Genomic DNA, 12802 nt, shown 5'->3' on the forward strand with positions numbered 1-12802 from the left:
CCCCCTCACTCTTGAGGCACTGCCCAGTCCCACCCCACTAATCTCAGGCATCATTTCCTCTTCTTCTTCTCCTTGGCCAGCTTAGCTTCCTCGGCCTCCAGCTGGTCCTTGCTGAGTTTCATGCTCTTCTTGCCCAGTGGAGTCTTGAAGTACCAGTCCTGGAGTGGAGGGAACAGGAGGGGTGAGTACCTCTGCCCGACCCTCGGTTCTGCCTCCTGACCTCACCCTTCCCCTTTTTATGGACTCCGTGTCCTCAGCAGCCTTTCCTCCTCCACCCCCCAGAGTTCCCCTTGCTCCCCACTCAATACTCCAGGCCACAGTGTCAGCCATCTCAGGGGCAAGCTCTCCTCCCTCCACCTCTGCAGCCCTCTTTCCTGGGCTCCCAAGGCTACCCTTGGGCCACCCAGGGGCACTGACTCAGGGGTGGGGATGTAGGTGACATTTGATCCCAGAACCAGCCAAGGGCTCCTGACATATAGGTGGTCCTTTTGGGCTCCCTCTCTCAGGGAAACCAGGTGAGATGGTCCTACCCACACACCCCTACCCCTTGGCCTTCCCTGGTCATTTCCTGTTCCCTTCCCAGCTGAGACCCATGTTCATTTGAACCCAGTCATCCTCTGGTGATTTGGGGGAGCAGAGGGAGGGGTCCCAGGCAAGTTTTGGCGGGGCTGGACCCCTGACGGGCACAGCTCACCCACAGCCCCAGCCCCCAACAGCCTCACCTTCAGGGACTCCTCCTCCTCCCTGTACACTGGATCTAGTTTTGCCAGATATCCCAGGAATTCAGAGGCCACCAGGGGCCGCTTGGCCACTTGCAGGAGCCGCCGCTCATTCAGCACCGATTGGATGGCTTGGAGAATGTGACCAGGTGTGTAGCCATCGGACACCTTGGCCAGGGCACTGATGTCCAGGCTCTGGGTCACTTGGAACCCCTGGGCCTCTATCATACGCTTCCAGAGCACTGCAGGGGTTGGGGAGGACATGGGCGTGGGGGCCAGTGGGCACCAGGGCAGGCAGCATGGCCCAGCCAGCCTCTGCCTTGGTCTGAGAGTAGCTCTGTGCTCCTAGAGAGCAGCCCCGACCATCAGCTCCTCTCCCCGAGGAGGGCAGGGCCCGAGCGGTGGGGATCATCCTCCCAACTTAGCACAGGAAATGCAGCCCCAGAGGATGTAAGTGACCTGCCTGTGTCCACAGAGCTGAGGCCAGGACCCCGGCCACTGGGCTGCTTGTCCAACAGCCCTTCGAGAGCACCTGGCTGTGGAGATGAGGGCTCGCAGCAGCAGTGGAGGGTGGGAAGAGAGGTGGGCAGGCTGTGGCAGGGGCAGCAGTGCCCGGGCCCCTCTCTGGCTGTCCCACATCCCCAGACCTCACCATAGCGAGAAGCGTAGTCAGGCCGGGGCATCAGGAGAATCCGCTCGTAGACCCGGCACAGCCCCTTCAGCTCTGCCAGCTGCGGCTGGGCGGTTGTCCCAATCAGCATCACGCGGTCTCCAGGAACCAGCAGCTTCATGGCCTTGGTGAGGTCCTTCTTTATTCGCTTTGGGTCCATCTGTTACGGGGGGGGGGGAGGGGGTGGCACTCAGTGACGGGGCATCCAGGCTCCTGGAGCACATGCTCCAGGTTCAGCTCTGGGGAGGGTGCTGTCCATCCTAATTTGAGAAAGTAAATCAGGCGTGGCAGGGAGGAGGAGGAGAGGGGACTTGCCCAACGTCCCAGTGGGTGGGATTTGGAGTGACGAGAAGTCCTAGCCTGCCAGCCCTGCCCACACAGCACTTGGTGACCACGCTCCCTCACCTGTCTCTCTTCTTTCGGGACCTTCTTATAGAAATTCTTCTCAGCATTTCCAATCCAGATCACAGAGGGCTGTAGGAGCCGGGCTACCTGGACAGGTCAGAGAGTAGAAATCAGATACTAGATGTTCCCAGCGAGGGTCACATCCCCACCTGGAACCCTGGGCCAGGGCTGGCCCTGGGCAGTGGCTGACCTTGGAGCCCCCAGCTTCCACGTCCCACCTCCTGCCGGCCCCACATGCCAGCCTTCTGCACACACCTCCCACCTCAGTCTGAGCCCTCCGTGGGGAGCTGCACATTGAGCCTCATCTTGCTGTGAGAAGAAACCACTCTGTCTCCCCACTCCCCTGCCCTTCCCCCACGGGGGCTCCAGGGGGAATCCAAGCAGCTAGCAGAGGGTGGTAGGGAGACCTCACCAGTCCAGGTCCTGAATCACACTAAACAGGCCGATGGGTGATTTCTTAAGCATAAAGCCCACCCTGCTCTGTTATCCCAAGTCTAAGAACCAGCAATGCCAAAACTTATGGGCTCCAGACCTTAAAGACCATATGCACTATCATCTGCGCTCCGGTCTTGCCAGGATATTTGCCCAGCAGGTTGCCAGGCGACAGGTCAAACAGGTTGGCACCGGTTTCTGTGCACACGGCCTTGACCAGCATCTTCTTCCCCATGCCAGAGGGGCCCACCAGGAGGAGGGAGCGGATGAGGGGAGCCATGGCGTGGATGTCTGGGGAGCCTGATGAGGAAAAGGGGCCAGAGGCGGCGATGAGCCAGGAGCAGGGGTGGGGCTGGGGAGGACCCTGTGCAGGCCAGCCTGGGGCCTGGTGGGAGGGTGAGGTTCAGGTCCCAGCCGTACTACCTTCCCCAACATCTGAGCAGTTTCACGGGCCTGCAAGCCGAGAGCTTGGGGATTGTGCACGGCTTGGCAGTCTCGACTGCGAAGAGCCGTACGTGTGGTCAGGAGGGAGACTGCCACCCCTTCCAACACCCTTCCTGTTCTCTATACCAGCTGCTTCCACTCCCGCTACGACGGGGCGGAATTAAAAGGCATGCGAGATGCTGCTGCAACGCAAAGATCTCCTCTGGCTCTGCTATTTAATAGGGCTGTGGGGCCGGTCTTCTGGGAATGGGTTGTCACTGGGGATGAGTAAGGGGTTGGCAGTGTGGGTCGAGGACCCACATGGCCCGGAGAAGGCAGGAAGCCCTGTGGATTGGAGGCCCAGGCTGGACATGCCCGCCTCAGCCCCCTGCCTAGAATCCCAGACCCCTACACCGAGAGACACCCGCCCCACGCTGGCTCCACACTCTCCCCAGGGCCTCTTACCAAGCCGCAGGACTGCATACAAGGCCATGTTCTGTCGTATGTCAAACAGGGAGGGCATGGGCAACTTGTTTGCCAAAGTCAGTGTGGATCCCAGATAGAGGCAGTCACCTGTGGGGACGGGCGGCCACCCGGTGAGTGGCACTCTTCTGTCCCAGGGGAAGGCGCTGGTGAGCCAGGGTTGCGGGGAGCAGAGGTTCGGGGAGAGGTCTCACCAATGTAGTCTTTCAGGGCTACAGTCTCACTCTTCTTTAGGAGGCCAAACACGACAAGCTCTCTGTACAGAGAGTCTACAGACCTGGCAGAGGACGACGCAAGAAGACCTCAAGAATGGTATCAAGAAAGGGCGAAGGGAACGAGGGCAGAGACGGGGGTCTGTGGTCCTCCTGCCCAGCGCTCAGTGATCAGAAACATCAACGGTGCTGCTGCACAGGCACAGGCAGAGGGCGCAGCACCCAGTCACCGTCCCAGGGTGCAGGCCTCACACCACCTCCTGCGAGGGGGTGTGAGGGCGGTACTGCCGACAGTCTACGGTGAGCAACCCAGCCGCTTGGGTTAAGCACCACCCTCTTCTTAGAAACCACATTTCAGGTGTAAATACTCTTGGGAGGGATGACTATTAAAGAGGCTCATGTCGGCCGGGCGTGGTGGCTCACACCTGTAATCCTAGCACTCTGGGAGGCCGAGGTGGGCGGATTGTTTGAGCTCAGGGGTTTGAGACCAGCCTGAGCAAGAGCGAGACCCCATCGCTACTAAAAAATAGAAAGAAATTATATGGACAGCTAAAAATATGTATAGAAAAAATTAGCCGGGCATGGTGGCGCATGCCTGTAGTCCCAGCTACTCGGGAGGCTGAGACAGGAGGATGGCTTGAGCTCAGGAGTTTGAGGTTGCTGTGAGCTGGGCTGACGCCGTGGCACTCACTCTAGCCCAGGCAACAGAGCGAGACTCTGTCTCAAAAGAAAAAAAAAAAATAAAGAGGCTCATGTCAATGTGTTCATGAGGTAGAAAGGGACCGCTGATGGGGCCCTCAATGCCCCTGCCTGGGAGGTCCAGGGGGAGGGAAACTCCATTTGTGTCTCATTCTACACTGTCGCTGTCAAAGCCCGTTCGTACGCCTGGACCCGACGTGCACAGCTACCGTGCGAGTCTGACAGGGCAGTGACTGGGAGAACAAGGCCAGGGGGGAGAGAGGGTAAAGTGACTTTCCCAAGGTCACACAGCAGCAGAACCAGGACAGCAGTCAGGTCCGTCCTAGACAGCGACTGCCTCCACCACCTCGGCTACCTGTCTGGGGTCAGATCTTTTTCCTTCTTCTTCCCAGTTTTCTTCCCAGGCTTTTTCTGGTGGGAAACAGGGCATGGTTCATTGTTCTCTGCTCCTTGCCCCGCCCGGCCTGCCCGCCCGGGCCAGCCCCAGCCCCTCATCTCGCCTTCGGAGGCTTCAAGGGCCTCTCCTCCTCCTTGTCCACAGCCAGGCGCAGGTTCCTCAGCTCCTGGCGCATCAGCTCATCCACCTGGGGGAGACAGCAGGGGCCGTGGCGGCCTGGGGCTAGGAGGCAGTGGGAGAGGTGACGAGGCACCAGGGCAGGGAGGAGGGAGGAGCCTCATGGAAGAGCCCCGAGCCTGGTGAGGGCAGCAGGGACAGCCACCGATGCCTACCCACGTGTGCCTTTGCATTCTCCCTCCCCGCACCTGTCCACACCTGGTCCTGGTCCGTGTCCTGCTCTCCCCGAGTCTCACTCTCAACCGTCAACAATGTGGGGAGAAGCCCTCAAGATGGAGTTCAAGCCCGAGACACATCCCTTGAGGTCTCTGTGACCAGGAGCAGTTGCATAACCTCTTAGCCTCAGTTTCCCTTGTGTACCATCGCAAAAACCACAATACCTCCCTCGTGGGTTGTGGGAAAGATGACGTAATTAAATGCTCCTAAAGCACGTGGCACGAGTGGAGCATGTTGTCAGGGGGCTCCTGAGGATCTGGTGGGGTGTCAGCCTCTGCCCCGTCTGACCTGAGCCCAGAGCCCCTCCCATGCCTTCACGTTCTGCATCAGTCTCCCAGGGAGAAAGGGGGACGGGAAGCAGAGGAAGGTGGGGAGACTGGGCAACAGGAGGAGCTGGGACTGTGCCAGGCAGGCAGCGATGGCTGCAGAGGATGAGCTGGGCCCAGGGTAGGGGGTCGGGACAAGAAGGAGGCAGCCAGAGGGGTGGGGAGGAGCCTGGGGTGGGCCGCCAGTGCCCGGCGGGGAAGAGGGCATCATGGTGCGGCCTGCAGGGAAGCCCTGACCAGCGCTCACCTGCACCCGGATCTCCTGCTCCAATTCCTTCCTCTTCTCCTCCCGAAGGGTCTCAGAGTCAAAGTTCTGACTGGGGTGTACGCTCTCCTGCCGGTTCTTCCACAGGTCTGACCGCAGAAAGGGAGGGATGCGTGAGGGTCAGAGTCCCAGAGGTGCAAACACACCCACACACACACACACACACACACACACACACATGGGCCAGGGACCTGTCCCCTCCCGGCCCTCCGAAATGCTCCTGCCCAGAACTCAGACAGAGGCTTGAGCCCAGGGTCTGTGACCCCCAGGATTCAGCAACCCATGATAGCCGCACCCCAGGAATCGCAGCACACCTCCCTCTCTCCCTTGGCATCATCCCCTCAGCCCAAACACTCAGACACCCACACAGCCACCTCCTGGTCCATGTGGCAGAGGCCCACTGTCCGCAGGACCCAAGGTCCCGGGACCTCCACAAGGCCCAGACACTCCTCCCCAGCCCGCTTACTTAAGTACTCCACGTGCCCCGCGCTAATCGCAGGTGTGAACTTGGATGGCAGCACCTTCAGCATCACATCCGCTTCCTGGAATGGAAGCGTCCTTTGGCCTGGACGCCCTCGCCCTTCCGCCCCCCCCCCACCCCGCTCCTCTGTCCAGGACGTGTCTTACCCTCTTTTTGGCCTTTTCTTTCTTCCCTTTCTTCTTCCGTTTTTTATCCTTTTCTTTTTGGTCCTTTTCTTTTTCCTTACTTTTCTCTTGCTCTTTTTTCTTGCTCTCCTGGACCTGCATCTCCAGCTCCATTCTTACCTGTGCCCAACGATGACGAAAGACGTCTTGGGGGGACGGGGCCGAGACTGGGGCGGACCAAGGATCCCCCAGGCCTCCCCAAGCCTTGGTAACTAGTGGGATCCAGACAGCTGAGTATGCAGGGACTTCACCGAGTCCAGGGAGAAAGGGGCACCCAGGAAGGAGCGTGGGATCCGAGCTGCCACCTCCCCTGGGCCACGGCGATCTGGGGCCACCAGTCTCCCCAGACGTGTCTCCCTCCCTGGCTGTGGAAGCCTTCTCCAGCCACAGGTCCCCTTGCCCCTCTGCCCATGTGGTCTCTCCAGCCGCCTCTGCCTCCACTGAGGCTGACCCCTCCCCCACCCGCTGCCCCTTCAGCTCACACTCCCCACTCTCCATAACCCTGGGCTCCACCTGCCTCAGAGCACCGCCTGTCGCCACCTCCAGGGTACCTGTTCTGGAGTTTTGTCTGCAAAGATCAGGTAGGATCCACCTAGAGACTCATCTGGATAATCAGGGAACCGGCCAGTAAGGGCACTAAGTGGACATAAGAGGGTTGGAGAGATGGATGGGTGGGTGGACACGTGGACTGGACAGGTGGCTGGGTGGGTACATGGGTAGGTGGGCAGAGAAGGGTGTAGGAAGATAAAGACCAGGGAGGTGGAGGGAGAGAGGGAAGGAATGCACAGTTGCAGGCGGAAGGGACAGACTGCAGGGGCATTCTCAGATGCTCTTCCCGGTGCACCCCCGCATTTGCTCCCCCTCTGTGGAAACGGGAAGCCAGGAGTGGAGAAGGTCCCGTACACCAGGGCCCCGAGTTGAAACCAAGAGCGTCAGCAGTGTGTGGGGAGTGGTGTAGACAGAGGACTAGGGGGCAGAACAGCGGTGGGGGGCAGGAGCAGCCTTGGGGCCACTGGCGGGAGGAGGGCATGAGGGGTGGAGTTTGGGGTCAGCCGAGGCGAGGACACTGACTGGCACTCGATGAACCACTGACAGATCTGCTCCTTCATCTTCTCCTTCATGTCAGGCCCCTCTGTCTCCCTGAGGAAACTGTGGGCCTTCTCCATGGCGGCCTGGAACTCCTCCTCCTTTTCTCTCTGACGGTGCCTCCGGATATCGTCCCCGAGGCAGGCCTGGGACATGATGTCCAGGTGCTCCACCTGGCTGGGCGGGGGGAGCTGGGGGAGCGGAGGGAGAGGCCGGGGGCTCAGAGGTGGGAGTGGGAGGACCAGCACCTAGCCCCCCTCCCGCCTTCCCCGCACGCCGGCGGAACGACGGGCAGGCCTGCATCAGGAGAAACCGTGTTTGGAGCCGAAATTCATCTGTGTAAATTACTCTGGTAATGAGTTTGCTGGATGCATCCGGGCAGGCCCCGCCCACGCCCCCAGCACACCCTCCCCGGAGCCCCGGCCCAGCCCCCGCCCCACGTGGCCGCGTTGGCAGCCGCTCTCGCAGCCACTTTCCCGCCTCATTGGCTCCCAAATGTATTTTAAATATCACTCTGCGCAGAGACAATTACTGAAAACGCTGAGCTCACACTGCTGATGGGCCCGGGCGGCCAGGCTCATTCCTCACCCACTGCCGTGCCATGCCCCCCCTCCCACCGAGGCCGACCCCTGCCTCCCTCTGCTTGCTCGCACGTCCTGGGGGTCTAACTCTCCAGCCCCCCAACAAGACTCTCACCTCCACTCCCACAGGGCCCCCCATCCTTCCCTCCTCCTGATGCCCCCAGCCTCCAGTGGAGCCATCCCAGCCCGCCAAGACATCCCCGGCTCCCCCAGCCCAGCCCCTCCCAAGTCCCTCTGCCAGCCAGGCCTCTGCTGGATCTGCCCAGGCAAAGGCCCTGTCCTGGGAGCATGACCCTCATGAGCTCTGTGACGGCCTTCCTTTCCTAAGGGAGGGGAGACTAGCTGGATGAGAGAACCGGCAGAGAGCAGAGGACAGACAGGAGCGGGGGCCAGCTCATGCCACGTAGACACACGCATGCACACTGGCACACACAGCGGTCTCTGCTCCCACCACCCACACTCCCCCGTGTATACACTCACGCACACTGCACAGTCCACAGTTAGCCATCCCCCCTGCAGAGCGCAGAAGCAAGTCTGGGGCCCCCAGAGCAAATGGGGAGCCTGTGGCCTGCAATGTCCCCGTTTGGGGAGTGTGCCCACACCCCAACACATCCCTGGTGATTCCCCAAGGCTAGCAGAGGCTGCAGTGGGTGGCCGGCGTGCTCCCTGTGAACCCCCCATGCAGCTCCTCCCTCCAGCCGGGGTCAGGGACGTGGGGTCCAGGATGCTCTGTGCTATGCTCCTCCCCCACCCTACATTTGAGATCCTTCCAGGGGCTCTTCAAAAGGGAGGGGTGCAAAGGGACATGGCTTGGTGGCTTTTCTGTCCTTTCGCCTCTTTCTCACCCAGGATCTCCACCCCTCCCCCTGGCCGGAGTGGAGGTTGGCATGGGCAGTGTGGGGCCAGAGAGGGCTGTGCTCTGGTGGGGGGAGGGGGGCACAGAGGACAAAGGAGAGGGAGGGCCCTGCACTGGCCAGCCCCGTGCTCCAGGCTCACCATGCCAATGAACTCCATCTCCGTTCGCCGGTCCTGCTGCGTGCGTTTCCTTTGCAGGTAACCTTTCCACACCTGGGGCGGGGGACACGTGGGACACAGATACCCTCCACCAGGCTCAGGCCTAGGGAGGAGCAGCAGCCACTCCCTCATCGGGGGTCTGAGGGCCGGGCTGGAGGAGGTGTAGGGTGGGGGTGGCAGAGCGCTGGGTGCTCAGGTGAGCAGGAGCAGCCAGAACAGGTGGTCCTTCAGCCTCTAGCTCAGAGCTAGATGGCAAGTACCCAAGCCCTCTAGCTCCGAGCACCCCCAGAATTCCCTCCTTCTCATCTCCACCCTCATCGGCTGTATCTTTGGAGGCATGGATCAGAATTCAACACCACTCCCTGCAAGAAGCTTTCCCTACGCTCCCTCCTCGGAATCCGCAGAGCGGCTGGAACAGATATTTGATTCCACCCAGGCACATAGCATCAGCGCTGTAGGGACCACGGAGCTCCTTTCGTCATTCCTTCACTTTTGACCCAAAGGAACTGAGGCCAGAGACAGCACGTGACCTGTCCTGGGCCCAAGAGCCCCTCAGTGCAGGCTGGACTTGTGCCACTTTCAGACCTGAGGATTGCTGAGTGCTGGTGGGCCAGGGCCGTGGACGCTGGGCAGAGAGAGGCAGGGCAGCCCGCACTCTCCATTGGCACCACGGCGCCTCCAGGAGCAGGGACTGGCTCCTGTGCCCTCGTCTTGCCTGTCTTGCCTTCGTAGAGCTTGAGCATATGTGGGTCGCATTAGTTATCAAGTCTAATTCATCCATCCTGTCTCCCTTTACCTCAGAGGCTCAGGAGCGTTTTTTTCTTCCTTTTATTTTTTTTTTTAGAGATGGGGTCTTACTATGTTGCCTAGGGTTCAAGTGATCCTCCAGCCTCATCAGGATACATTTTAGTGGCTCATTTTAACAGTCTTAAGGGTTTCTGGAATGATCCTCTGCTCTGTTCTGCTACTCTATTGTGGATCTTTCTCCCCTAATTTTAACGATCCTTCTGTTTCTGGGGCTTTTATGGAATACAGATGCACATTAAATCATAAACAAATAAGGTACATGCTTACTGACCGACTAAAGTCCCTGGTTTAGAATCTACATGTGGCGCAACAGAATCCAGGCAATCCTGTGAGCAATTGCTGAGCCTGGCAGGCTTCCTGGAGGAAGTGACTCTCCCCTGGCCTTCCTCCTGGGTGCCCAAGGTTACCTTTTGTACTGTGAGAGCTGCTTGGTCCTGACTGAATTTGCGCTGCCCATCCTCCCGAATCTTCCGGTCCCGCTCCTCTTCTTTTTGAATCTCTTTCATGAAGGTGGCTCGAAGACGGCCTTGCCTGGCCCGCTCGGCCTTTTGCACTAGAATTATGGCCTCAGTCCGGTGCATTCCTGGAAGGTCCTGGCCAGAGCAGGGGCAAAAGAGCAGGGGGACATGAAGGTAAGCTTACGCCCAAGGTGGGCAGCTGGGAGCCTGCCAGCCATCAAAGGACGCGCTGGGGCCATGGTCCTCCCAGAGCAGCTGGGTGCCCAAGTCCTGTCTTGGTGCTGGAGGCTCACGGTGAACACAAGAGCAGCCTTGCAAAGAGCCAGGAATCACCGACAGAAAGAGCACTCTGAGGTGGGTAGAGAGCAGAGCAGGGCCTCTCCGTGTCTTGGAGGGTCCCAGAAAGGGTATGGGAGGAGTCTGGGAGGGTGGGTCTCCCCTACTTACCTCCTGGGAGGACACTGGCCCCATTCTGGACAGGATCTCTGCTAGCATCTGCCCTCGCTCCCGAATAGCGGTGGACTGCTCCAGCAAGAAGTATTTGGGGATTGAAACCTCCAGATCCGCCTTTGGGGCAATATGGAGGAAGGAGGGTCAGGAATGAAGTCTGGGCCGTCTGGCTGACCCACTGCCATTCCCAGCTGCTTACACACTCCTGGCACTGTTCCCTGCAACCTAGAGCCCTGGGGTAGGAAACCTAGAGGTTATGGGGCAGATCCCTCCAAGAGTCATTCCTCTCTTCCTCTGCACCCCCCACCCCCTGGAGGAATAGAATTCTAGAGGATCATGGTAGGTGGCAGCGGTCCCAAAGCTGACTGTACATCAGAATCAACTTGGAAGCTCTTAAATGCAGATTCCTAGGTCCTGCCCGGAAAACCACACCAGAATGGCAGGGCCTGGGGAATCTACTTTTGTTTTCCAAGTCCACCCCTGCAGCTGGTGGGGGAATTTGAGACTGCCTTGGTTATGGAGCAGTGACTGACTCCCAACCTTGGGGCAGGCCTGGACGCCCTGCATAAGCTCTGTGCTCTAGAACAGCCATACTATTATTATTAATAGAGGCAGGGTCTCACTCTGTCCCCCAGGCGGGAGTTAGAACAGCCTTCTAGAACTTGCCTGTGCACACAGATCACCTGAGGTTCTTGTTAAAACACAGACACAGATTTAGTGGGTCTGCGATGCGGCAGCAGTTTCTGCCTTGGTGATGTGGATGTTGCTGGTCCAGGGACCACACTTTGAGGAGCAAGCCTCTGGAGGCCTGTCCTGGCCAATCCCCTGCAGTGCGTGGGTCTTCCCAGCCATGGAGGGACCTCTCCAGCCTCACTCCATGCATCCCCCAACTTCCTCCACACACCCCAGTTCCTGAAGGCTTCTCACTAGGCCAAACTCTGGTCTCTGATCCGCCCCGCCCTCCTTCCCTTGCAGCTGCGGAAATGCCGAGGATGCCCTGGAGGGGCAAGGCCAGCCCCACCCCACCCCGCCCCTGGCTGGCTGGGGCGTGGCTCGATGTCAGCAGGTGGTCCAGGCCAGTCCCCGCCCTGCCCCGCGTGTGGCTCTGGGCGGCTGCGCACCGGGGTGAGCTTGAGGTCCTGCAGCACGTGGTCCAGGCAGTGGCTCTCGCTCAGGTCGACGCGCACCAGCTCGTCCTTGAGCTCCAGCACGCGGCCCGCCACGCAGTCCAGCAGGCGCCGCAGCAGCCGCCGCTTCTGCGGCTGCACCATCTGGTCGTAGATGGTGTCGAACCGGCGCAGCAGCCCCAGGTAGCGCAGGTAGAGCGACGCGACCTTGTACTGGAAGGACTGCCGCTCCCGCTCCGGCACGGGTTCGAGCAGGGGCTGCTCTCGGTCTAGCAGCTCTTGCAGGGTCACGTGGGAGGACTCCCAGAGGCGCTGGTAAGCTCTGGAGGGAGGGCAGCGCCCACGCTGAGCCGCGAGCCCTCGGGGGAGTGTGAACTCGGGGTTCCAGAAGGCGTGGACGTTACTCAGAGGCCGCAATGGGCTGCAGGGAAGTGAGGGGCCTCGAGGGAATGAGTGGGCACTGCGTGGGCTTAGAGGGTGTGAGATTGGGGTCTGCTGATGGATTAGCAGGAACGAAGAAGGGGCATGACCCTTAGGGGTTTGGAGGGCGGGAGCCGGGGAGTGGGGCTCCTGTAAGGTGAGGGTATTTTGGAGTCGGGGGCAGGGGGTCCCTGCAGGTGAGGGTGCAGACCACGGATGCTGCAGGGGCCTGGGTGGTGGGTGGGGAGTGGGAGCAAGGGATGAGTGTGGAGAAAGGTCCCTTTCCCAGGGCAGAGCCCTGATTCTGGAACCAGCAGTCCCCGGGAGGCCTGCGGAGTGAAAGGGCCCCAGGCAGGAGCAGCCAGGTGGCCCCACCCCCCAGTCCCCTCTCTGCCCCGCCTGTCAGGACATGGAGGTGCTTTGCCTTTTGCTCTCCCGGGCCTGGGGGCCCCACTCACCCCTCAGACATGGTGCCTGCTCCTCCCCACCTGCCCTTTGTGGGCTGTTGTGGGATCCACAGAACCCACAGCTGGGGGCAGAACCACCTGGCTTTAAGAGTTCTGACCCATTGTACCAACGTTCTAGAGCTGAGGAGAGGGAGCTGGGTGGGTGTGGGATTGGGGCCACCTATCTCGGAGGACATCCTGGAAGTGGTGCACCGATGGGAGGGAGGCTGGTGGCTGCAGGCTGCCAGGTAGCAAGCTTTGGAAGGTCAGGGCAGAAGGTGGGGTCAACTGTGGCTGTTTTTCTTGTGAGGATCAAATAAAATACGTCTCTATTTGAAGTCACC

At 60.1% G+C, this 12802-nt stretch overlaps 1 protein-coding gene across 1 annotated transcript; it reads right to left on the bottom strand.

Moving 5' to 3' along the window:
- Window positions 1–50: 50 nt before the first annotated feature.
- IQCA1L (IQ motif containing with AAA domain 1 like) lies at window positions 51–12481 on the bottom strand. Its single transcript, XM_069461554.1, has 19 exons — window positions 12471–12481; window positions 11587–11914; window positions 10463–10582; window positions 9965–10150; window positions 8733–8804; window positions 7141–7346; window positions 6621–6705; window positions 6052–6189; window positions 5891–5966; window positions 5407–5513; window positions 4544–4627; window positions 4399–4454; window positions 3327–3409; window positions 3115–3222; window positions 2327–2526; window positions 1795–1881; window positions 1372–1549; window positions 723–961; window positions 51–158 (listed from the first exon to the last, which is right to left on the bottom strand). Exons 1-19 carry the CDS (start codon window positions 12479–12481, stop codon window positions 51–53), a joined length of 2472 nt encoding a protein of 823 aa, XP_069317655.1.
- Window positions 12482–12802: the final 321 nt, after the last annotated feature.

The sequence above is a fragment of the Eulemur rufifrons genome, chromosome 29 (genome assembly GCF_041146395.1).
Source record: "Eulemur rufifrons isolate Redbay chromosome 29, OSU_ERuf_1, whole genome shotgun sequence".
Classification (NCBI taxonomy): Eukaryota; Metazoa; Chordata; class Mammalia; order Primates; family Lemuridae; genus Eulemur; species Eulemur rufifrons.

Excerpts from the sequence above, each read along its gene's own strand:
- IQCA1L (XM_069461554.1), bottom strand. Across the intron at positions 10,583-11,586 it reads AGGACCTCAAGCTCACCCCG|GCGGATCTGGAGGTTTCAAT; the intron begins GTGCGCAGCCGC and ends ATTGCCCCAAAG. Across the intron at positions 1,882-2,326 it reads TAGTGCATATGGTCTTTAAG|GTAGCCCGGCTCCTACAGCC; the intron begins GTCTGGAGCCCA and ends TGACCTGTCCAG.